This window comes from Doryrhamphus excisus, chromosome 5, assembly GCF_030265055.1.
Source record: "Doryrhamphus excisus isolate RoL2022-K1 chromosome 5, RoL_Dexc_1.0, whole genome shotgun sequence".
NCBI lineage: Eukaryota > Metazoa > Chordata > Actinopteri > Syngnathiformes > Syngnathidae > Doryrhamphus > Doryrhamphus excisus.
In genome coordinates, this window is record NC_080470.1 from 13,991,905 (window position 1) to 14,016,309 (window position 24,405).

The window sequence follows — 24,405 nt, forward strand, 5'->3', positions numbered from 1 at the left end:
AAGAAGACGATACTGTCCAACGTATAGGAAGGTGACAACTAGCTTGTTTTATTCATGATAACCGATACAGGATCAATGTTATACATTCTATTTTAACACTGATATTTTTGCTTTTATTTTCAATGTCAGTATGCCAAAAAAACAACAAAACATTCAGTGAAATCATGATTATGATACATAATTATCATCGGTATGAAAAATTGAATCAAATTGAAGGAGTCCTGGTTGCCCTGATGATAAAGGGGTTTCAGCTACGATACAAAGGGGGGGGGGACGCAAACATCAAGAGTTGGCCGACAGCAAACACTGTAAAGAACCACGTGATCTTTAGATGAATGTAAATGCATATATATATGTATATATATAAAATAAAGATATATATGCACGTACTGTCCTAAAGTGTATTGACCGGGCATACAGAGACAAAATGAAGTACAGGATACACAAACATCGTACTTACTTACACGCGCTGACCTTGATCTCCTGGTAGAAGGACGCATGGAAGCAACCAAGAAGCAGAAGGCTCTCTGGCTTTACAAGCTAAAACTACACATGATGATGAGAAGAAGAATTTAAAAAACAAAAACCAAAAAGAAAAGAAAGACATTCACATTTCTGAAAGCGTTTCCTGATCAATCATGATCAATCTTGTTGATTCTTAGAGGGGTGGAGGGAGGGGGACTCATTGTCCCGTGGGTCCAGAATAGTTTATGACTGTTTGTCCTGCTGGTCCTTTTGGCCCACATGCTCACTCACTTCTTGTTAGAGAGTGAGCATGCAGGCCGAGCTGTACAAGTACTGCACTGTGTAGTGGATGGACGTCCATGCATTTACCTGTCTGTGTGTGAGAGAGACCCCCCCCCCCCTCTAAGGCGAGGCGGGGGCTTTGCTACCGCTGTAATGAACTTGGTATCTGTTGACCGTCTGCCCTTTGACGTGGGCGGACAGGCAGGTGGTCTTGCAGGGGACCATGTCCTCCTCCTCCTCGCCCAGCAGCCACTTCTGCACGCCGCGCTCAGCCATCGGTGTCACGTGCTCCGCCCGCCAGCCCTGGTGCCACTTGTCGAAGCGTTCGTGCTGACTCGCCGCCACGCGGTTCTGGGACTGTCGACCAAGAATCGGAGAACAAAATTAACTTAGGGACAATAAGGCTGATATTTTTAGCCATTGTCATAGCTGGACACATCTATAAACAAACACTATTATGCTAGGTGTTAGCATGCAAATATTAGCATATTAGCATGCTAACATAAGCAAGTAGCATTTTTTAAAAGCCATTTTCATTGCAAGTCACTTGTATAAACGCCACCATTATGCTAGGTGTTAGCATGTAATGTTAGCATATTAACATTTCTAGCATGATAACATTAGCAAGTATATGCTAAAAGCCAGCATAATAATGGTGTAAATGAACTTATGGACAATAAGGCTGATATTTTAGCCGTTGTCATAGGTAGACACATCTATAAACAAACACTATTATGCTAGGTCTTAGCATGCTAAGATGAGCATATTAGCATGCTAACATAAGCAAGTAGCATTTTTTAAAAGCCATTTTATAGCAAGTCACTTGTATAAACACCACCATTATGCTAGGTGTTAGCATGCTAATATTAGCATATTAACATTTCTAGCATAACATTAGCAAGTAGCATTTTTTAAAAGCCATTTTCATTGCAAGTCACTTGTATAAACGCCACCATTATGCTAGGTGTTAGCATGCTAATATTAGCATATTAACATTTCTAGCATGATAACATTAGCAGGTATATGCTAACAGCCAGCATAATAATGGTGTAAATGAACTTATGGACAATAAGGCTGATATTTTTAGCCGTTGTCATAGCTAGACACATCTATAAACAAACACTCTTATGCTAGGTCTTAGCATGCTAAGATTAGCATATTAGCATGCTAACATAAGCAAGTAGCATTTTTTAAAAGCCATTTTTATAGCAAGTCACTTGTATAAACACCACTATTATGCTAGGTGTTAGCATGCTAATATTAGCATATTAACATTTCTAGCATAACATTAGCAAGTAGCATTTTTAAAAGCCATTTTCATTGCAAGTTACTTGTATAAATGCCCCCATTATGCTAGGTGTTAGCATGCTAATATTAGCATATTAACATTTCTAGCATGATAACATTAGCAAGTATATGCTAAAAGCCAGCATAATAATGGTGTAAATAAACTTATGGACAACAAGGTTGATATTTTTAGCCGTTGTCATAGCTAGACATCTATAAACAAAATATTATGCTAGGTGTTAGCATGATAACATTAGCATGCTAACATAAGCAAGTAGCATTTTTTAAAAGCCATTTTCATAGCAAGTCACTTGTATAAACACCACCATTATGCTAGGTGTGAGCATGCTAATATTAGCATATTAACATTTCTAGCATAACATTAGCAAGTAGCATTTTTAAAAGCCATTTTCATGGCTAGTCACTTGTATAAATGCCACGATTATGCTAGGTGTTAGCATGCTAATATTAGAATATTAACATTTCTAGCATGATAACATTAGCAAGTAGCATTTTTAAAAGCCATTTTCATAGCTAGTCACTTGTATAAACGCCACCATTAGCTAGGTGTTAGCAAGCTAATATTAGCATATTAACATTTCTTGCATGATAACATTAGCAAGTAGCATATTAGCCATTTTCATAGCTGGATAATTATGCTAACAGCCACCATAATAATGGTGTTTATATGTTGCTATGATCACGATACCACTGATATACATATTTCACTATCTTAATACTACTAATACACATTTCATTATCATGACAGTCTTTCTCCAATGATTGTAATGGATGATACTTAGTATTTATTATGCAAGTAAATGTGGATAGTATGTGTTAGTTTGTCATGATGAAGTTTACCTTCCGGGCTTTGACCAGCGCTCCCCTGCGGTACATGTAGTCCTCAGAGTTCATGACGAACACCATCTTGTGCGTGTTGAGTTTGAAGCGGCAGTCCAGGCTGCCGGCGTTTTCCACGCCCAGCTGCCGCTGCCACTCGCGTCTGCAGCGCATTGCCTCCACTTGCCGCACCTGCCAGCGCCGGAAGCGACGCAGGTTCCTAGAAGGCCACAAAGGAAGTTGGTCAGCAACAACAACCACTGGTGATCTGGGGAAGCTTGAATGATGAACATTTGGAAGTGAAGCTTGGGATGGCTCTGAACGCTCTGTTTCAGGGGGCGTCGCAAAATTGTTCCTTTGTGGTGTCACAGAGGAGCGGGCTTCCTTATGGGCAAAATGATGTAGTCATATTGTGATATTGTTTGTGTTTGTACCATTTCAAGCTATTCATTCAACGAGAACTGCTTGAATTCCAATAAATAGCTGGAAAAATGGAGGTGTTCTAAACGTTACATTAGTATTTTAATCCTCCAAAAATGGCAACTCTATGCTGCTAAAATATGCTAATATTACAAGTTTTACTCTTTGGGACTTTTTTCTTGTCAGAAAACTTAATATTTGGACTTCCTTCTCCTGAAATGATATATTTGTTGGTTTTTTTTAAATTTAAATGATTTCTTTCGTGACGACTTGTTTGTTGATATTTTGACTATTATTGTAACATGACTGCTGATTTGTCCATTCTAGCTGTTGATGGTTCTTTCCTTTCCTTCCTGTTTAATGATATTTCTAAAAGGTGATCAACTTCCCTTTACTCGTATGTTGGGAAAAGGTGATAAAAGTTTAATCTCGACACAAGTAAGGCAGCTGGAGGAGCGTGGACATAAAGGGTTCCACAGACGCTATATTTACTATACAGAACAGAAGTCAAGGAGTCCAAGTGTCTTACCTGGGAAGAAAGACCGGTTTGAAAAAGTAGCCCTCTGCTTGTGAACACAGACTGGACTCTGTTCCCACAAACTGCTCCATGTAGGTAGACAAGCACTAAAACATGAAATATCAGGCACATATGGGTCATTTCCCAAAGTGACCGGCCACACCCATGATCGTATTCGTCACGCGTGTACCTGAACATCTAAGGGGTCATCAGCCTGGGCCTCCTCCGTGTCCAACAGCTCGATGGTCATCGTCACGTCGCCCTTGTTTTGGATGAACATCACCTGAGAGAAATATGCGAGTGGATACAAGTCACTATGTGTGTTTATCATCATGGTTGGACATTTATAGTGTGTACTACATCACACAGACGGCTACCAAAATATGGAGGACCAAAACTGCCAAAATAATAAATAAATAAATAAATAAATAAAAGTGAAAATAAAAACAAAAATGAAAAAAAAAACAAAAAATTAAATACACAAAAATAAATATAAATGGAAATAAAAACAAAAAAAAATATATATATACATAAATAAATAAATAAATAAATAAAAGCAAAAATAAATGTAGAAATAAATACAAAAATAAATATATAAATAGAATTACATATCAATAAATAAATAAAAGCACTCTGCTCTCATATGTATTTATTTCATGCTGCAGACAATGTCAGCTTGAAATGCAGAAGGAAAAACTATTCAAATGAGGGGGCGGTCCTAAGTGTGACTTGGGTTGAACTGTTCGCCTATTGGTTGATCGACATGTGAGTGCGAAAATCGACTAGGTATGCCTGCAAACAGCCACAGCAAGAGGAAGTCACCACACCACTCTCAATGGCGGTAAATATGGCTGCAATCTCCAGGGATCTCCGTTTGCTAGCAGATATTTCGGATAATGCTTCCCCGGATTACCTGCTTTTCCGGGTGGAAGCCTTATTGGAGCCTGATCTCTCTCCTCCCCGACGGAGCTTTTTCCGCACTCACATGTCGAGTTCACCTCAAGTCATTCACTACGTTTACATGCAGTCAATAATCCGGTTTCTGAAACATTGGGAACAACCTGTTTACATGGCAGAGCAAACAGGGCTATCCCTGTATACATGGCCATTGTAAACACTATCCCGATACGGAGCTATACAAAAACAAAGAACACCAGCAAGGCTTATGGTGGGCAACGCAGGACCGGAAGTACTCGTCTTTCAAGTGCATGACTGCTTTGTCACTGCCACCATCAGGAAGAAAATGCAAGCTATCGTTTGCTGCCGAGATAAAATTGGTCAGGAAGGTGACGAGTCAACCGAGAACCATCAAAAAACAGATCTGCCAAGAATTAGAAGCTGCTGGAACATAAGTGTCAGTGTCAAGCAGCAAAAATCAAGCATTTTTTGCTGCCGTGTAAGAAGGAAGCCCTTGGTCCAAAAGTGGCAACTTAAGGCTCGACTGACGTTTGCTGCTGATCACATGGACAAAGACAAGACCTTCTGGAGGAATGTTCTGTGGTCAGACAAAATAAAAATCCAGCTCTTTGGCCACAATGCCCGGCAATATGTTCAGAGGAGAAAATCCCCAAGAACACCATGCCTACCATCAAGCCCGGTGGTGGTAGTACTATTTTAGCTGCAAATGGAACTGGTGCTTTACAGAGAGTAAATTGGATAATGAAGGAGGATCACCTTCAAATTCAAGATAACCTAAAATCATCAGCCCCAAAGGTTGGGTCTTGGACGCAGTTGGGTGTTCCATCAGGACAATGATGCCAAACATACATCAAAAATGGTAATGAAATGGCTAAATCGGGCTAGAAATAAGGTTTTTAGAACACCCTTCCCAAAGTCCTGACTTAAACCCCTTTGAGAACATGTGGACAATGCTGAAGAAACACGTCCATGTCAGAAAGCCAACAAATTTAACAGAACTGCACCAATTCTGGTCAAAGATTCAACCAGAAGCTTGTGGATGGCTACCAAAAGCGTTTCATTGAAGTGCAAATGGCCAGGGGACATGAACCAAATATTAGCATTGCTGTATGTATTTATTTTGACCCAGCAGATTTGGTCACTTTTTCTGTTAACCTTTAATAAAGTCATAAGAACTTTTGTTTTTTGTGACAAAGTAGTATCTGTTCCAACCACTCTATCAAAGAAAAATGAGAGACGTAGAAATAACTGGAAACCCAAGAGAGCCATGACATTATGTTCTTTAAAGTGTATGGAAACTTTTGACCACAACTGTACATGAGCCAGTATTCAGGCTAGAAAAGGATTAAATCAGGGGTAAAATTCTGATTTTACTCAGGTTATTAGTGTATACATGGCCGTGTGCAACCCGGTTATTGCTGATATTCCGGTTATGGTAGAGTTATTTGACTGCAGGTAAACGTCATACCAGCCCCCAGTATGTCTTTGTACTTCATTGATAATGTTTCTTTCGCTGAGCGTTGAGATGTCACACTTTGTTTGGCAGTCCTTGAACGCACCACATTTACATAAGGCAAAGCCAAAGTGAACTTAAAATAAATTTAATAAACATGAAAAGCCTATTTACAACATTTCTTTCTTTTTTCTGCCATTTGCTGGCAAGTCTAGAACCAAAGCATGTATGGGGCAGATCTGGTCCGGTATCAGGTTCCAACACCAGGGTACTACTACATAATATCACCAGAGGAGATTTCAGGTCTATGAGCCGCGCCTGTGCTTTAAACTGAGCTAGATTAATACTGTATAGACACATGTAGCTAGATTAATACCAACAAACCTAGCTAAAAGAATCAGCAAACATAGCTAGATTAATACCGTATCGGCACGCGTAGCGAGATTAATACCATATCGACACACATAGCTAGATCAATATCAGCAAACCTAGCTAGAACAATATTAGCAATGTACTGGAGCTAAAAGAATCAGCAAACGTAGCTAGATTAATACCGTATCAGCAAAACCTAGCGATATTAATATCAGCAAACCTAGCTAAAAGAATCGGCAGAGGTAGCTAGATTAATACCGTATCGGCAGAGGTAGCAAGATTAATACCATACCAGCATGCGTAGCTAGATTAATATCAGCAAACCTAGCTAAAAGAATCGGCAGAGGTAGCTAGATTAATACCGTATCGGCAGAGGTAGCAAGATTAATACCATACCAGCATGCGTAGCTAGATCAATATCAGCAAACCTAGCTAGAAGAATATTAGCAATGTATCTGTAGCTAAAAGAATCAGCAAATGTAGCTTAGATTAATACCGTATCAGCACACGTGGCAGCTCGATTAATACCGTATCGGCACACGTGGCTAGATTAAATATCAGCAAACCTAGCTAGAAGAATATTAGCAATGTACTGTAGCTAAAAGAATCAGCAAACGTAACTTAGATTAATACCGTATCAGCACACGTGGCAGCTCGATTAATACCGCATCGGCACACGTGGCAGCTCGATTAATACCGTATCGGCACACGTGGCAGCTCGATTAATACCATATCGGCACACGTGGCTAGATTAAATATCAGCAAACCTAGCTAGAAGAATATTAGCAATGTACTGTAGCTAAAAGAATCAGCAAACGTAACTTAGATTAATACCGTATCAGCACACGTGGCAGCTCGATTAATACCGCATCGGCACACGTGGCAGCTCGATTAATACCGTATCGGCACACGTGGCAGCTCGATTAATACCATATCGGCACACGTGGCTAGATTAAATATCAGCAAACCTAGCTAGAGGAATATTAGCAATGTACCGTAGCTAAAAGAATCAGCAATCGTACCTAGATTAATACCGTATCGGCACACGTGGCTAGATTAATTATAAGAATTCTAGCAAACTTGGGTATGAGGATCGGATGTGAAAAGTGTGGATTGGTGCATCCTAAACGGGAAGGTGGGGATAGATGTAGTGGTTTTGGGTTTCTAAACAAGGGATTAAATACTAACTGAAGATCTAATGTGAGAATAAATGTGCTGACAATGAAATATGTGTAATGTGTATTTGGATGGTAAACGGTGTTTGTACTGTATGTAATGTGTGTTCTGTGTACATAAGAAGCTGTCCTCGTAGGATAGCGGTGAGCATGTTATTTGTCATCCAGCCCAGGTATGGCATCCCTTTATATTGTGTGGGTGTACCTAATGTTGTGTCCAGCGTATACAACGATGTGTGCTGACCTTGAAGCAGTTCTCCTCAGCCATGGCTCTCTCAGCCTTCCACTGGTAGCTGGTCTCCCAGGCGGCTCGCACACACTGCGATGAGAGGTTGCCCCCAGCGGCACCCCTCTTTCTCTCGGCCAGGTAGAGCTCCACCACCTGCAGGCACACCTCGTCGCTCACCAGGTGCTGCAGCTGGGGTGGTACGAGACAAAGGGGGAGGAGCTGAGACGTGTGTGTGTGTGTGTGTGAGCGACATGCGGCTGGAACCTGCGTGAGGCGTACCTGTCTGATGATGTTGTGGATGACCTTGTCGATGGTGAAACCGATGTAGGCGTGGATGGTGAACATCTCCCGAAGGGTGTCTTCATACTGAGTGGAGTCCAGGTTGCCATCCAGCAGGCTGCGTACCATGTCTAAGAAGGCGGGGTAGTACTCCTCCAGCTCCACCTCACCTACACATAGTGGATCCAGTCATTTTATTCACCGGTATTGCTAATGTCGGGCTGACCAAACATTCCCACCAAGAGATACATCCTGAAAGATGAAGCTCTGTTATTTTGTTTATGTTTAAATAGTTATGTACTGTATATATTAAAAAAAAAAATCTTTATGTGCTAAAATTATTCCCAACAATAATACAAGTTTATTCCATTTACGGGGTGATTGAAAGGTAACACCCCATTTTAAAATTCTTATTTATATGTTGTTATTTTCGCAATTGTTTTGTGGTTGTATGGGAATTAAATCTATGTTCATGTTTTCTTTTCAAACCAATTATTTACTTTTACATTTCAGAGCCCTACACTGCTAGTTTATATTTTTAGCATGCCGTGGGGCAAAAAAAAAAAAAAAAAAGCTACAGGCCACAAATGGCCCCCAGGCCGCACTTTGGTTTCCAGTCACTGGGGGTGTGTGGTGTACAAACTAGCATCACTGGCATTAACAGCTGTGGCTGTAGGCAACCGGCACGCACACATGCTGGCTTTCTGCCGTGTTGTGTCAATAAATGAGCTTACGGGCAGAGAGCTACGTTGTCCTTTCCACTTTGTCATCCACTTCCCAAATGTGCTGAAGTTAATAAAATGCTTCTGTCGAGCATTCAGATGTTGCATTTTGTTAGCCAGTCCTTGAACGCACCGTTGTGTGCGGTGTCTGGCTACACTGTGACACCAGTTCCATCTGCCCATCATGAGTAGCATACGTTTTATTCTTGAAATGTGCATGTAATAGTGAACAGTGGTGATTGAAGAGAAAAGGGGAGGCTTCTGGAGTGGAATCTACTGATTCCAACATCCGCTCTTATTGCAAAAGTTGATCTGAAATCAGATGAGAATGTCAAAGTCAAGCCATCAGGAGTGTGTGGAGGGGCGGGGAGTTAGCCATGAGTCAAAAATAGACTTTGGGCGTATAAATGTTTGTCATTGGCTGGTGTCCTTGGATCGTAACTCCCATTAAAAGGGGAGGCTCTACTGTACCGTGTATGAATGATAGAATTATACGTTACTTACTGGGCTGTTTGAGGCGCAGCTCCATGGCGAGGTCACAGGCTTTTTCCCGTCTCCCCTCGGCCACAAGCAGCCGTTCCCTGCTCTGCTCGGCACGGTGATCCAGCAGCTGGCGCTCTGCCTGCCGGTACACGCGCAGCAGACGCGAGCAGAGAGTCTGGTGCAGCCGCAGAAAGAAATACCAGTTGTTGTTGACGAAGAAAAGGTTGTAGACGCCATCCAGCTCCTTCTGGTGCTCGGCTTCGGGGTCTCGCAGGTCCACCTTCTCCGCCGTTGCGCCTGAACTCGTCTCCGTGGGCGCAGATCCTGTGGCGGAGCTGGTGGCCGTGGCAGTTTGGATCGTGCTGCCGGGGGTGCTGGAGGATTCCGTGTCTGCTGGTTGGGGAGGGCTGCCGCGTCTCCGTCTGGACTCGCTGTTTAATTGCTGCTGGCTTTGGGGCTGGGTCTGAGCTTGGGCTGGTTGCGGTTGGGACTGACCACTGGCGGCTGCTGATGCATTAGAGATGTTGGCGTTTCCTCCTGTAGCTGCTGCTGCTCCTCCTGCTGCTGCCGTTACAGCTGCTGCTCCACCTGCTGCCCGCTCTCCTCCGTCCTCGGGCTCGGCCTCCTCGTCCGTCCATTCTTCCGTGTCGCTGAGCTCGCCGCGGCGGGAGAAGAACAGGTCGGGAACAAAGTGCTGGATGATGCGCTTGATGTGGTCTTTGTCGTCCTTGTGGATGGTGGGCTGGCGCTTGACGTGGTAGATGATGAGCGCGGCGGCGTCCTCCAAGATCTGCTTGTCCTCGTACGTAAACACCATGTGAGGCTCGCTGGTAGCGGTTGTACTGGAGCCGTTGCGACTCTGCTGGCCGACGCCGCCTTCTTCTGTGCTCTGCTCCTGCCGCTAAGACAAATGCCAAGATGAGTACAGATGAAGGAATAGCATCAATGAGCTCCGTCTTAAAGGGGATGAGCAATCATCTGCTGTGTACAGTAAACCTCGGATATATCGGATTCAATTGTTCCCACTGGTTTTGTCCGATATAAGCGAAATCCGTTATATGCGTATACCGGAAAATGTCAGTTTTACGCATATATGGGATTTATATCCGGTATATGCGTAAATGGGATTTTATCCGTTATAAAAAGGCACTTCCTTGACTATGTTTCCAATGTACCTGGACGCGCAGGCAACGCTGCAAACGCTGCAAATGACGTCGTATAGCGGCCTGTCACGATTCGGCGAATCGGAGCGCCACGATGCGGCCATCCGATATATGCAAGGGAAATTTCATGGAAATGCATTGGAACGGGACTGGAGATTTTGTCCCAAATAGGCGAAATCCGTTATAAAAAATCCGATATATGCAATGAATTTTTATTGGAAATGCATTACAGAAAAATTGGTTCTTTTTTATCTGTCCGTTGTGAGCGAATTTCCGATATATCCGAGGTTTACTGTAGTAGATTAAAAAAAAAACACGAAGATGGCAAACAGTAAACGGGAGCTAAAGAGTAATGAGGCAGACAGAAAGGTATCATACGAGGCCTAGGACAATCATGAGACTAAAACATGACAAGATTGATCCTTTAGATAAAAAAAACTCATCACACGATAAAAGAAAATATACTTAAATAAATCATTTTGCCGGCATCTGTGTATTGCTGTGTGTGTGTGTTCCTCGTCTCTCCCTTCCAAATGGGCAACAAGAGTTCACTCTGGGCATTAGTTCACCACCCCAGCGCTCCACAAAGAAAAAGCCAAATGACCCCCCCGTGTGGGAATATAATAATGGGCCAGGTGAGCCAATGAGGCGTTATGCCGAATGTATTTCAAAGTGGTAGGAACATAAAAGGCAACAACAGAGCCTTTGTCCCAAAAGTCAACACATTTGCTCAGCACAGTAAATACAAATGGAAGAGCGCGACACAAAGTCACTGGAAAAGAAATGCTGCTCTTTAATACTGCTGAAAAGCCAGCATTTCAAGAAATGCTCCAAGTGTTTGAGAAAAGACGTCACAAACGGCACTTCCACAACTTCAGAGTGAAAGATTGACATTTGAAAGGAAATATTGCATCATTACGATATTGCCTTAAACTGGCCCGCACGGTGGTTAGCATGTAGGCCACAGCCAGGAGATCAGGAAGACCCGGGTTCGATTCTCCGCTTGGTATTTACAATTGAATTTTCTCTGGAGTTTGCATGTTCTCCCTGTGGGTGCGTGGCTTTTCTCCTGGTACTCCGCTTTCCTCCCCAATTCCCAAAACATCCATGTTAGCATCGTTAGCCACCCCAAATTGTCCATAGGTATGAATGTGAGTGTGAATGGTTGTTTGTCTATATGTGCCCTGTGATTGGCTGACCACCAGTCCAGGGTGTACCCCGCATCTCACCCAAAGACAGCTGGGATAGGCTCCAGCATACCCCCACCCAGTGAGGATAAGCAGCATAGAAAATGGATGGATGGATGGTTTATACTAATTTTTAAAAATGCTGACAATAATATCGTTTAGCTACATTTACAGTCCATATTTTCACAGAAAACCGATTGACCGATGAACAAATCTAACAGTTACGGATTGTAAAAGTACCCGATGGAGGGGTAGGATTCCTACTCCTTTTGGACATGTGGAACTGTGAACTGATTATGGGATGCACTCAACTGTAATCTGATCAAATGAAATAAAACCAGTACCATTTGTGGGACAAACATTCAAAAGCATGTGAACAACAGTTTGTTGTCCAGTCATATTTTTTCATTGTACTTTCCTCTAGATTAAAGTTCAAACCTCATCTTGTTCTCGTAGACCCAATCTCATGCATTGACCGTCTTATTACGCTAGTTGGGTGTGCCGTGACACCCCTACTAAATACTCTATTACTGCTCAAATCCGAGTGCTTGTGATGCTATGTTGGATACTACAGTACCACATCGTTACGGTGTTACTGCTGCTTTTATTCAGTGAGTGAGCATCATAATTATTTGTGGCTGTAGCTACCGTTAAGTGAGTTGCTTGTACCTCGTCGTAGACGCTTTCGATCTCGTTGAGAAGGCTCTTGGAGCGCAGGGCCTTCATGTCGTTCTGCTTGAAGTTGACTCCTTGGTGGTCCAACGACTTGAGGTAGGCCTTCTCGTACTGCTCCCTCCAGATCTTGTTGAAACCCTGCTGGGCCTCCCTCCACTCCTCTTCCTTGGCTTTCAACCTGCGGGTTCAAAGTGCACAGCAAAGTTCACTTTCAGGCTCGGGCAGCAGTGGAGGGAGGAGAAGGTGACGCATTCAATCCCAGTCATCTTTCAAAAGACATCCCTCTCAGTAGCGGCCATTTATGACCATTCTGACACATTTTTTCACGGCACACAGAATATTGTGTTCTAGGGCTATATAGACATGGTATATGCACACAGTTTAGTTCCAAATGTGAAAATTAAATATAGTTCATGGCGTTATATTTGTATATCCATCCATGCCGCTTATCCAATTGTAGTGGTTTAGACATTTAAGATATGCCTTTATTCGTCCCTCAGTGGGGAAATTTGTATATTTTGATGGAATATATATATGGCTACATTTGTGTCAAAGTGAAAGTTGTGCTTGAAATATATTGTAAAATGTAATGTAAATTGAAATGCTTCTCCCTATTTTTTTGCTAAGTGATATTTTGCTGTAAGGTACCCATGTTCTACTGCTAAGAGTCTACTCTTTCTCTTAGTATTTCCATGGTTATACAGTAAACCTCGGATATATCGGATTCAATTGTTCCCACTGGTTTTGTCCGATATAAGCGAAATCCGTTATATGTGTATACCGGAAAATGTCCGTTTTACGCATAAATCGGATTTTATCCGTTATAAAAAGGCACTTCCTTGACTATGTTTCCAATGTACCTGGACGCGCAGGCAACGCTGCAAACGCTGCAAATGACGTCGTATAGCGGCCTGTCACGATTCGGCGAATCGGAGCGCCACGATGCGGCCATCCGATATATGCGAGGGAAATTTCATGGAAATGCATTGGAACGGGACTGGAGATTTTGTCCGAAAAAGGCGAAATCCGTTATAAAAAATCCGATATATGCAATGAATTTTGATTGGAAATGCATTACAGAAAAATTGGTTCTTTTTTATCTGTCCGTTGTGAGCGAATTTCCGATATATCCGAGTCCGATATATCCGAGGTTTAGTATATAGCGCTAGTCCACAATGTTCTGTCTGCCATGAAAGACCAGTCCGAATCCTGTAAAATGTGCGCTACTGGAGGGGATGTCTTTGGACAAATGTCTGGTCGCGAAGGAGTTCATATGACTGCGCTCCCACCTCTTGAGAACCACGGGTACGGCCGTGGCGGGGCTCCTCTTCAGCCCCTCGATGATCTCGGGGGCCTTGTCGCCGTAGATGCGGTAAACGGCGCGACGCTGGATGACCTCGGAGGTTCCGCCCAGGCAGTCGTCTAATCGGAAGCGATCCTGGTCCTCGGGCGAAAGGCGCGACAGCTTCTTCTGGACGCTCTCCAGCACGCGTATGGTGGCCAGGTTGGTCTCCAGAACCACGTCCAACTAGAAGGGAGACGCCGATGCTCTGAAGACCACGTACCGTTTTCTTGGAGTGCATGGTGACTTTGTGAAGCATACCTCAAATCTTTCATCCTCGCAGCGGTGCAGCTGCTCCTCATAGGGAGTCTTCTTGGAGCTGACGAAGGTGGAGTCCTCTGACCAGGACGGGAACGACACCCATGTGTCATTTAACACCTAACCAATGCAAATAACAGGGGACGGTTTTCACTTCACAGAGAACAGTTTCTTGCATGCATAGTCAAGTAGACACACCTCCTTGCACAAGGCGGTGCGGCCGCTGCATTTGGGCTGCTGGTAGGTCTTGGGCAGCGCTCTGTAGCTGGAGCCCAAGCGTTTGCAAGAGGCATAGTCCACCTCTCTGCCTCCACCTCCCTCCATGTAGCGATCAGACAGCCCCGACACGGCATGAGAGAGCTCTTTGTCTCCCAGAAAGGACTTGAACTGCGTGTACACTTCAGGAAACTTCCTGGAAGGAGTTTAGATTCAATCTTGAGCGATAGAATCCAATAATCCAAGCGTTGCCCCCTCAACACAGCACTAGCATTTTTCCTGTGTGTGCTTGTTTTCCTAATTCTATTCAGTGATCGGTAAGTGAGGCAAATTACAGTCATACTGTATACTGCATACTATAATGCAGTAAAAGGCAGTGCAAAGCATCTAACATCCAGGGATACAGATGATGAGGCAATAGCTAGTGGTATAGTACTTCATTTAGGAAGTAACTTGCCAACACTTACCCCAGGAACGGCGTGACGAGCTGGAGCAGCTCCGCTCCCGAGACCACCTCCTGGTTGAACAAGGCAATGCAGCGCAAGAAGTTCTCGTACACTTCCTGGCTTTTAAACAGGCGGCGAACCTGAGTGACATCACATCACGTCCACACTTGAACAACACGTGACAACAGCGCACTAGTCTACCGTGGAAGTAGGTCGAGGCTGCTCACCTTATCAAAGAAGGAGAACTCTCGTAAGACTCCGTGTTTGCCCACCGAGGCGATGGACTGATCTTTGGTACAGGAATACTTCATCTTTTTCTTTCGGGAGAAAAGAGCAAACACGTGGAGCCGCTGCATCACGTCATACATCAACATCAAGTCGCTGCTAGTCTTCCAGTACCTTGAGTAGTGGGGACATGTGGGGCAACAGTATGGGTCTGGGCCGCTTTTTGTTCTGTTTGGTGATCATGTCGTCGTCATCTGGTCTTTTTAGCTGCTCTTTCGCTCCCGTCAGCGAGTTCCCGGTGAACTGTTGATAACGCATTTGAATGAGGAAGGAGTTAAGCACATGTGACATTTGGTTCATTACCACAAACATAATGCTATCAGTGTGACATTTATTGCCCAGGAAAGGTCTAGGGGTGTCAAAGGATTTCTCGTTTAGAAAACTAATGTGGGCACTAGGCCTGGGATGATAATACATTCATTAATGACAATAAATGAAAATCAAGTGGATAATCAATATATTGCCGTGTGCATGTGTCATCCCTTCATTTGCTACATTAAACAATGGCATGAACGGACTGAGCCCTTCTGTCACTTATACAGGTGAGTGGAGCATCCACACGGAGTGCAGGATGCAAGGTCATGTAGCAGAAATTCAGATATAGCAACGTATTGTCATATTTTCTTGAGGGCCGTCAAGGGATTAACATGATTAATCGTGATCAATTGCATTTTTTGGTATATAGTTAACTCAATCACACTTAATCACAGCTAGAAATACGTTTTTAACCAGTAATAAGTAAATGAGTAAGTTGAGTAAAACTGATACGCAACTACAGCGTAAAGGGATACAAATTTGGGAAATATGGGAATTATTCCATTTAGAAATCCCCACGTTTTTGCATGTTTAACGCACTGTTTAACTTTCTCCCACACTGCACAGTATAGTAGTCTTTCACCTCATTAGCTCCAAAATGATGATACTATGTGGAAATGCCTAAAGGTAAGATGTGACGACCTTATTGGGTGGTAATGTACACGTTTGTTAGTACACTACTTCTCCGAAAATCAGTCCAGGCCGGTACTTGTGGATGGTGGCTCTGTATTCATCTTGTCTTTTGTTGTTCCCGTCTTCGTTGGCCACAATATGTAACAAATAGGATCATATAGATGGCTATAGTGCACGTACGTATGGGTTGCTGATGTGTTGAAAATCTTCCCTGGTGACTAGCTAGCCGTTCTGCCAGGGTGACACTAACGCAAGCTCCCAATTAGCAGTCCTGCCGTTAAGCAGCTTCTGACACAACTTTTAGCTCGCAGTTCAAAGTTCAAATCAGGCATCTAAAAATTAATATATATATATTTTTTTTAAACACTCTTATACCAAGCTAGCATTGTAGAAATGACCAAAATAACAGCAAAGGAGAGGCGACGTACTACTGACAACTCAACTCAACCCAGAGCAACAGTAGGAACATAACTTTGTCTTGCTGCAAGAGCCAGCTGCCAGGGTTTTGAAGCTAAACGTACCAATCAAAATACACTTTTCTTTCTCCATTTCTTCAATATTTACTCCCGCTTTGTGATGTTCAAGGGAACGTCTGTTATCAACACATTAACTTTTTGACAGGCCCTAATCATTTTTAATAGATTTTTGGGGGGTATCAAAGTAATGTTTTCTTGTCGACCCAATCTCATGTATCGTCTCATGACACCCCTCCTAATGTGTACTAATACGGATGTAGCACCACTGACCAGCGATCTCTTTGCGTCGGGCAAGAATTGGCCAAACTCGGCCAGCAGGTCCTCTTGGCCTTTGAAAAGACTGGCGACCTTGGAGAAGACCTCATCTTCAGTCATCCCGCTGGCACCACGACCGCCTCGGCTCTCCTTCACCTCCAGCTGCTCCTTCTGTGAGGTGGAAGGAGGTGGGAATACCGTCAAGCAGCAATGAGTCACGCCGGGTGGAGGAAAAGGCCAGAGTGTGGCCATAAATGGCAACGCGACAAGTTAGAGCATCACAGCACTTGGGCAGAGCCATACCTGATATGTGTGAAGGATCTCCAGGAAGGCTCTGTAGATCTCCGGATGGTCCAGAAAGCGGTTTTTGATCTTGTTTACGTAGCTGATGGCACTGTCAAACTCTACCGGGCTGGTCTCGGAGGCGGGCGGGGACACAGACGAGGTGGCGGCCTGGTTCTGACTCTCTCTGCTGGCCAGGGGAAGGGACAGTCTGCTGGGGTTTTCCGGCGGTCCGACCGAAGAAGACGTCGACGATGACAGGGACTCCGCAGATGTCGCCTTGACATCGCTCGTTTGGGCGGGTCCGGCTTCAGAGTTGGCGGCGGACGTGCTGCTGGAGGTTGACGTCACCGCAGACGGGGTGACGCTCTTTCCCTGTTGGCCGGGCGACACCTGAATGGATGATAAAATAAGAGGCTGAGTGCTCTGCCAGGTGGTGCCAGCCCGTGTTGCAAAAGTAAAAAAAATTTTAACACCCAAACCACCCATTGTTCCCAAAAGCATCTCATTAGAATTCTTCAAACCATGTATACATGACAGTGTGTGTTGGAGTATCAACATTTCAGCATCTTGGATGAAGGGTCACTTTGGGCCACCTGTAAAGTAAACAGCCACAGCTCGCCACTTTCCAGTCCACACATTGGTGCCGCTAAAGAGCCCCAAATGTCCTTCACACAGGACAGTCGACTCGGAGGATGTGTAACGAACAGCTGCATAACTTTCCTGGCGAGTGTAAAAGCAAATGTTTGCTTAGCGAAATGGGCAAATCAACACACGTGCGCGTGTCCGCACGTGCATGTTTGCACGGCTCCTGCAAAACCCATTTCAATTATTTACCTTTGGAACCCACACTGCAAATCTGATATGAATTACAAGCAAAAATCAGTGGCGGAATGAACACCTCAAACGCAACTGCAGAGAGCATCAGGCACCTATTAGGGGCAGGAATTGTTGACAGTAATCCACAACTCGGTCATGGTAATGATGTTACAATCAACCCCAATTGTTTGTTTCCATAATGAAACATTTAGCAACGTTTGCCTGTCTGAGACAGGGATGTGTACCCGAACGCAGCACTGAAATGCCACCGGTGCCGATGTCTGCTGTAGTCAGTGGAAAGAAAGGGTACGCAGGAAACGCAGTCCACACCAGAAGCACCAATGTGAGAAATTATGGCTCTCAATCTCTCAATCAATCAATTGGTAGTCAGCGTAGTCAGTTAGTGGTCGGGTCTGGAACCAATTCATTTCTGATGTCATATTTGGTGGTTAGGACAATTTGCGTCGGGTAAATGGACCTATAATGCCAGACTCACACCGACTACGGTCAGCTCCGGAGCTGCAAAAGATCCGTGTCAACATAACACAAGCAAGTAACCACACTGGGTTGATATGCAACTCTTGCGTGTAGCATTTACTACCAAACACAGCTGTTACGCTACCAACTTTGCCACAATTCTCCATCACTTGTGTATTTCTGCTCTAGCTGTGTACAATGTAGTATGTCCTTAAAAAGGGACCTGCTATGATTTTTCCACTTGTCTGTTGTTAAATGTTATATTCTGGTGTTTAACCATGCCAAAGTTTCACATCATGATGTCTCTGCATTAGGAAGTGAGCCCTGAAAGAAGTTCGGCATAGCTCTGAATGCTCGCTTTCAGGGAGTTTTTTTCTAAGACTGTCTCTCTGTGTGTCACAGCGAGTCAGACTTCCTTATATGGGTGTCCCAGGGTACGCCTGCCCTCCTTCTCGCTCTGCTGCACTCTTGTGGAAGCTTTCACCGTGTTAATTTTCAGCAAGTAAGCAGTTGTCAGTGTAGCATTATAGAGTGTGCGTACAGGGAGCGTCTTAAATTCATGCATGCAAATTACAGTAAACCTCGGATATATCGGACTCGGATATATCGGAAATTCGCTCACAATGGACAGATAAAAAAGAACCAATTTTTCTGTAATGCATTTCCAATAAAAATTCATTGCATATATATCGGATTTTTTATAACAAATTTCGCCTATTTCGGACAAAATCTCCAGTCCCGTTCCAATGCATTTCCATGAAATTTCCCTCGCATATATCGGATGGCCGCATCGTGGTGCTCCGATTCGCCTTTTTATAACGGATAAAATCCCATTTACGCATATACCGGATATAAATCCGATATATGCGTAAAATGGACATTTTCCGGTATACGCATATAACGGATTTCGCTTATATTGGACAAAAACCTGTGGGAACAATTGAATCCGATATATCCGAGGTTTACTGTACAAGCTCACCCATGTCTAGAAACACAGATGGTCCCGTGAAAAACGTGGAATGACCACATTTCCACGACGAATGTTGTGCCAGGACGGTCTGCACTTGATAAAACGCCCTCACATCTGGCCTCTCCTGACATTACCACTCTTAGAGTTCATACATGGAAAGATACGGCTCTCCAACAAGTAGATCGTGAGCTACCAGTAGCTCCTAAACACTTTCAAGTACCTCTCCAAAGGTTTTATTCGTTTATTATCAACTCCTATGACCACAAAATTAGAAAGTGGGGTTCAGCAGTAGTCTGGAAGTTGCCCGGAGCGCTTGGGACTGTGACCAATCACAGTGGAGTGGGTGTGCCCAGGGGCGGGCGGTGGGTGGAATAAATTAAGAGTGTTTTGGAAATCCAAGAAAATACAGCTGGAATGGGTGCAGATTCTGGAAGATTTAGAAATCTTTGTGCGGGTTATTGTGTGTAGCTGCTCTATAGGAGTCCACAAAGGGCTGAATAATACAAGGGGCCAAAAATTTGTAGGTAATACTGCAAAACATTTTGTTCTTTGCACTTTTTGTCACACACTAGGGTTGGGCTATATATATATATTTTTAATGCACCAGTATAGATTGTTGCAATGATAAAAAATGGCTAATACTGGTATAAATGATAAAGCTGTGTTGACAACGTTGATGACGGGAAAGTATTTACTCTGTGGACCTCCTGACCTAAACAGGTTAAAATGGTGATAAACTCCGGCGAAAGCTGTCTGAATCTCCTCGTACAGAGCATGAATAGAAGTCAGCAGGAGTTAACTTAATTTAGGACACCAAGTAGTTGTGCGTGTGTTGGATGTTGAGTATATTTTCACCACGTTGTGTTTTAATTCTCTCGTGTAAGGAAGGTTTTACAATGTCCGATGAAGATGTGCAGATTCTGAGTGAAAAAAAATATGAGAAACACGTTTATTTTGAACGCAGTGCATCTTAGAAATAATATAAATAAATATTTTCCACACACTTCCGTGATTGTCCTTCAAATTAAGAGTGTTGTTTGCCCAAATATCTTCCATATGCAGTTGGAATGGCATGGGTGACTACATCTTCCTTCATGACAAGCACAGGCAACAGTTGGTTGGAGATTTAGTCGCAATGTGTGCAGAGGCCGACATCCATTAGAACAGTTAGCCAGATTGTTACCAATAAATACATGGTCTTTACAGTTTGAGACAAGTTTTTATACAAGACTGAATTTCAATTTTATATCGTCATATCGTGAAACAGGTTAATGTCCATATCGCCCATCTCGAGCACACACACACACACACTTGTGGGTTTTATTTCATACTGGTAATTGTATTTTTTTTTTTCAATTACTGAAGTATTTAAATGACTATTCAGTTCAACTTGCATGTCACAAAACTCTATGAGGAAGAAGAGGCATTGTTGGAGGCATGTAAAAACTTCTCAATTTTTTCAACTTCAAAACTTGGGGGGCTATATGCTTTCCAACTAGTGTAATATTTTAGTAAGGGTACTCTCATGACCCAAATTCTCATGTTCTTTATTGAGTGAAAGGAAAGCTTTTGCCCATCATCCACAAAGTCTTATGTATGAGATGAACATGTCTCTTTTCTGTGCGTTCTAAAGATATAAAAACAGATAAAGTGGCGGCTCATAATTCCGCCCATAACGGCTTCTGGGGACAAAAAAGCGACGACAACACTGCATTTACATAATGTGACCTGCATATTAACCAAGCAACATTGTTATTATTAACATTTTTACACCCAAGAACTACATCAATGGCATAGTGACACCTCACCACAGCGCATCGGCTAGCTACTAGCCGGCTCGGGACCAGCTTCACCACACACACACACACACTACATAGTGGATCTTTTCCTTTTTGTGTTATGTGAAATCAATGCACCCAGGAAGGAAGTTATACTAAATACTACAAGTATGACATGTTAGCATCAATGTAGCAGTTGCTACATGTATACATGTAGAGAGGTGTTAAGAGGGTGGGCTGCATGACGGACGAGTGGTTAGCACGAAGGCACCATGCCCTGTGATAGACTGGCGATAGTTGGCTGGGATAGGCTCCCGCTCACCCCTGACCCTGAGTGAATGCAATCTGGCTCGTCTTTCAGGTGTGGCCCTGCAGATGGCGACTCACCTGTGAGGAGAACGGCGACTGGAGGAAGGCAATTCCGTTCTTCGGGACCTCTATCCGGTAGCCGGGTGGCAGGAAAGCATTGAAGCCCAAGACGAGGTCAGGGTGCCCGTGGAAAAGTTGGGACACTCTATTTATTACTCCTGGGGTGTCGATGCTACAGAAGAAATCAGACAACATTAATATCATGCACAGCACCCCGCCCCCCCAAATCTTATCAAAGTCATCAGTGTACAGCAATACATACTTACAAGCCATTGAAAATGTGTCAACACAAGTACTGAGATAAGTTTCAAGCATCGTGGTGGTAACCTCCGAGTCTGCGGCTATACGAGTGCTGCCGGCATTGGGGAGCTGAGGTTCATTGAGGGGTATGAATGCCAGCATATACTGACATTCTGAAGGAGAGTATGATCCCCTACCTCAGGAATCTGGGCCATTTTCCAACATTAAAACCCTAAACACACTTTGGAGATGCCAAGTGCCTTGCTGGGAGAGATGAAGGTTATGGCGTGGCCAGGCATTAAGCCAGATATTCACACTAGGGGATGGGGCCCTTCCCATCCACTATCTGCATCGCTGATACCGCCCGCGGAGGTGTCCGATCCAGGAGCCATGTCTCTGCTTTAATGTCAGCAAACGTAACCAAAAGAGCATGTGTCAAACTCAAGGCCCCTTGGAAGCTAGCTGGGAATAATGCGTGTCAATCATCTTTTTCCTTCTACACGTATTTCTGCTTACATTTTGACTGACAAATTGTATGGCGTGAAGTTCATTCCCAACAAAAGCTAACTGCTAAACCTCTGTATCCACTCACTCCAATGCGCACAGAGAGATGCAGAGTGAACCCTCTTGTCATCCAGCCTGTGTGGCACAGAGAGACAATCAGATGAAACGCTTTAATTATCGCAGTCATCATCCACGGTATCGGAATCGTAGCGTATCGGTGCATGCCTAATTTGGACAATAATGACTTGTTTGGGGCGGCACGGCGGTCGAGTGGTTAGCGCGCAGACCTCACAGCTAGGAGACCGGGGTTCAATTCCACCCTCGGCCATCTCTGTGTGGAGTTTGCATGTTCTCTCCGGGTACTCCGATTTTCCTCCCCCATTCCAAAAAGGTTAATCGGCGACTCCAAATTGTCCATAGGTAAGAATGTGAGTGTGAATGGTTGTTTGTCTATATGTGCCCTGTGATTGGCTGGCGGCCAGTCCAGGGTGTACCCCGCCTCTCGCCCGAAGACAGCTGGGATAGCGACTCTCGTAAAAGGAAAAAGCGGTAGAAAATGAATGAATGACTTGTTTGTTGACTGCAGCTGTACAGTGACTACTCAACTCCATCACAGCTACTGTGCTACAAGAAGCCACAACCATATTAAAAAATGGCCACTGAAAGTCAAATAATAATGTGATAGGTCAGACAAGTGAAATACCTCTGCGACTTGAACTCCTTCATGATGTCGAGAAACTTGTTGTATATGCCGGGGTCATTGGCAAAACGGATTTTGACCTGGTCCAGGTATGACAAGGCATCTTCCACCTGCAGCAAACAAGGACAATGAAAAGCAGTTGGAGCATCAAGAGCAAATCCCCAAGCAGGATGCTGAATCAGCTCTGCTGCAGTTCAATAGCGTACTCGTCATATTTAGCCCAATAACTACATCGCCGCATCGTTCGTTGTCCCGTTCAATAGCGCCGTCAACAAACGCGCAAGTTTGCAGCTGTACGGTGTGTACAAGTAAATAGATACGTAATTAAATGCGTGGGTACCAAAACACGCCGGGAGGGGTGTTGGGGGGGGGGGGGGCTTTGTTCACGGTTCGGTGTCTGTCTTTATTCGCTACAGCCAACTCGGATGAGGTTGGGGTGAAAATAATGTGTCCACACAAAGCATTGTCACACATATCTTTGGAGGGCTACTCGTGTTAGCATTAGCCAGCCAACGGGCGACAATAACTCCTAACACATTTTTTTTTACACTCGCTTGAGACGAGGCTACCGTCGCCCATTTTAACCAGCTTACAGCCAAAGGGAAGGGAGAGTGTGTGTAAAGAAGCGGGTGTTCGAGTGAAGTTAGCCTCTCTGTCGGCTGCTAGCCTGGCTGACGTCCTCCACTTTGTTCCTTTGGCTGAGAGAGAGAGAGAGGAAAAAAGGGGGACAAGGAGGAACTTCCCACCAGCGAGCTGCTTCGGGCTTTTTGAGTTTGCTCTCGCCAATGACACGACCAAAAGCACAAAGTAGCACCGAGTCGGCTGTCACTTGAAAAATGCAGTTTACAACATTTAAGCGCAAATGTCAACGTTGTGTGGTGGAGCGGTGAATTACTTTTAATTTAGGCCGAGCGAGGTTAGCCAACGACGCTTTCACTACTCTCGACGCTCGGTGTCTCAAACAAACCCGGTGTAATGAAACAAAATGGTTGAGGGCACTTTTCCTCCCCCCCTTTTCCGCCGTTGTCTTACCTTCAGCTTCTGGAAGTGCTGCTGCTGCTGCTGCACTTGCTTTTGTGTTATAACATAAGGCTTGTCTTGAATTTGGTTGATTTGTTTCGCCGTGCTGTGCGCCTGGATCTTCGCCATTTAGCACGGCGACGAGAGGCTCCGAGAGCGGGGTGTGTGTGTGTGTGTGCTGGGGAGGGGGAAGCTTCGGTGTTGCTCCGGTGCTCGGCTAGCCGACAAAGCGTCCTCTCGGTCGGGGAGCCAGCCTGCCAGTTGGAGCCCAGCGAGCCAAACAGCTCTCACTTCGCCTGGCTCGGCGCTAACCGACAGGGGAAGGAGCCGAGTGGCGGCAGATGACAGACGAGACGAGCTGCTTACTCGACGAGACTTTGCGGAAACATCATCGAATTGTACGAGCGGAGTCGAGACGCATCGGAGGAGCTGGGGGACAATGGTTGCCGTTTATCGTGTTTTAAATAACTATTGCCTGTCTCTTTAAATTCGGCGGCAGCGATGTTTCTCAGCGTCCGGAAGCTCGGAGTCGGATTGACAAAAAGGGAGTGAG

The 24,405-nt window shown here is 44.3% G+C and overlaps 1 protein-coding gene across 1 annotated transcript; it reads right to left on the reverse strand.

The window, feature by feature from the left end:
* Positions 1–24: 24 nt before the first annotated feature.
* On the reverse strand, positions 25–24,405 carry sin3b (SIN3 transcription regulator family member B). The gene is made up of 19 exons (XM_058073567.1): positions 23,865–24,405; positions 22,836–22,942; positions 21,407–21,560; positions 16,997–17,368; positions 16,709–16,864; positions 15,129–15,257; positions 14,957–15,046; positions 14,751–14,869; positions 14,266–14,479; positions 14,071–14,187; positions 13,757–13,995; positions 12,462–12,645; positions 9,464–10,343; positions 8,238–8,407; positions 7,974–8,147; positions 4,002–4,094; positions 3,824–3,918; positions 2,896–3,094; positions 25–1,104 (listed from the first exon to the last, which is right to left on the reverse strand). The coding sequence occupies exons 1-19, from the start codon at positions 23,979–23,981 to the stop codon at positions 868–870; spliced, it is 3,846 nt and encodes a 1,281-aa protein (XP_057929550.1). The 5' UTR covers positions 23,982–24,405; the 3' UTR covers positions 25–867.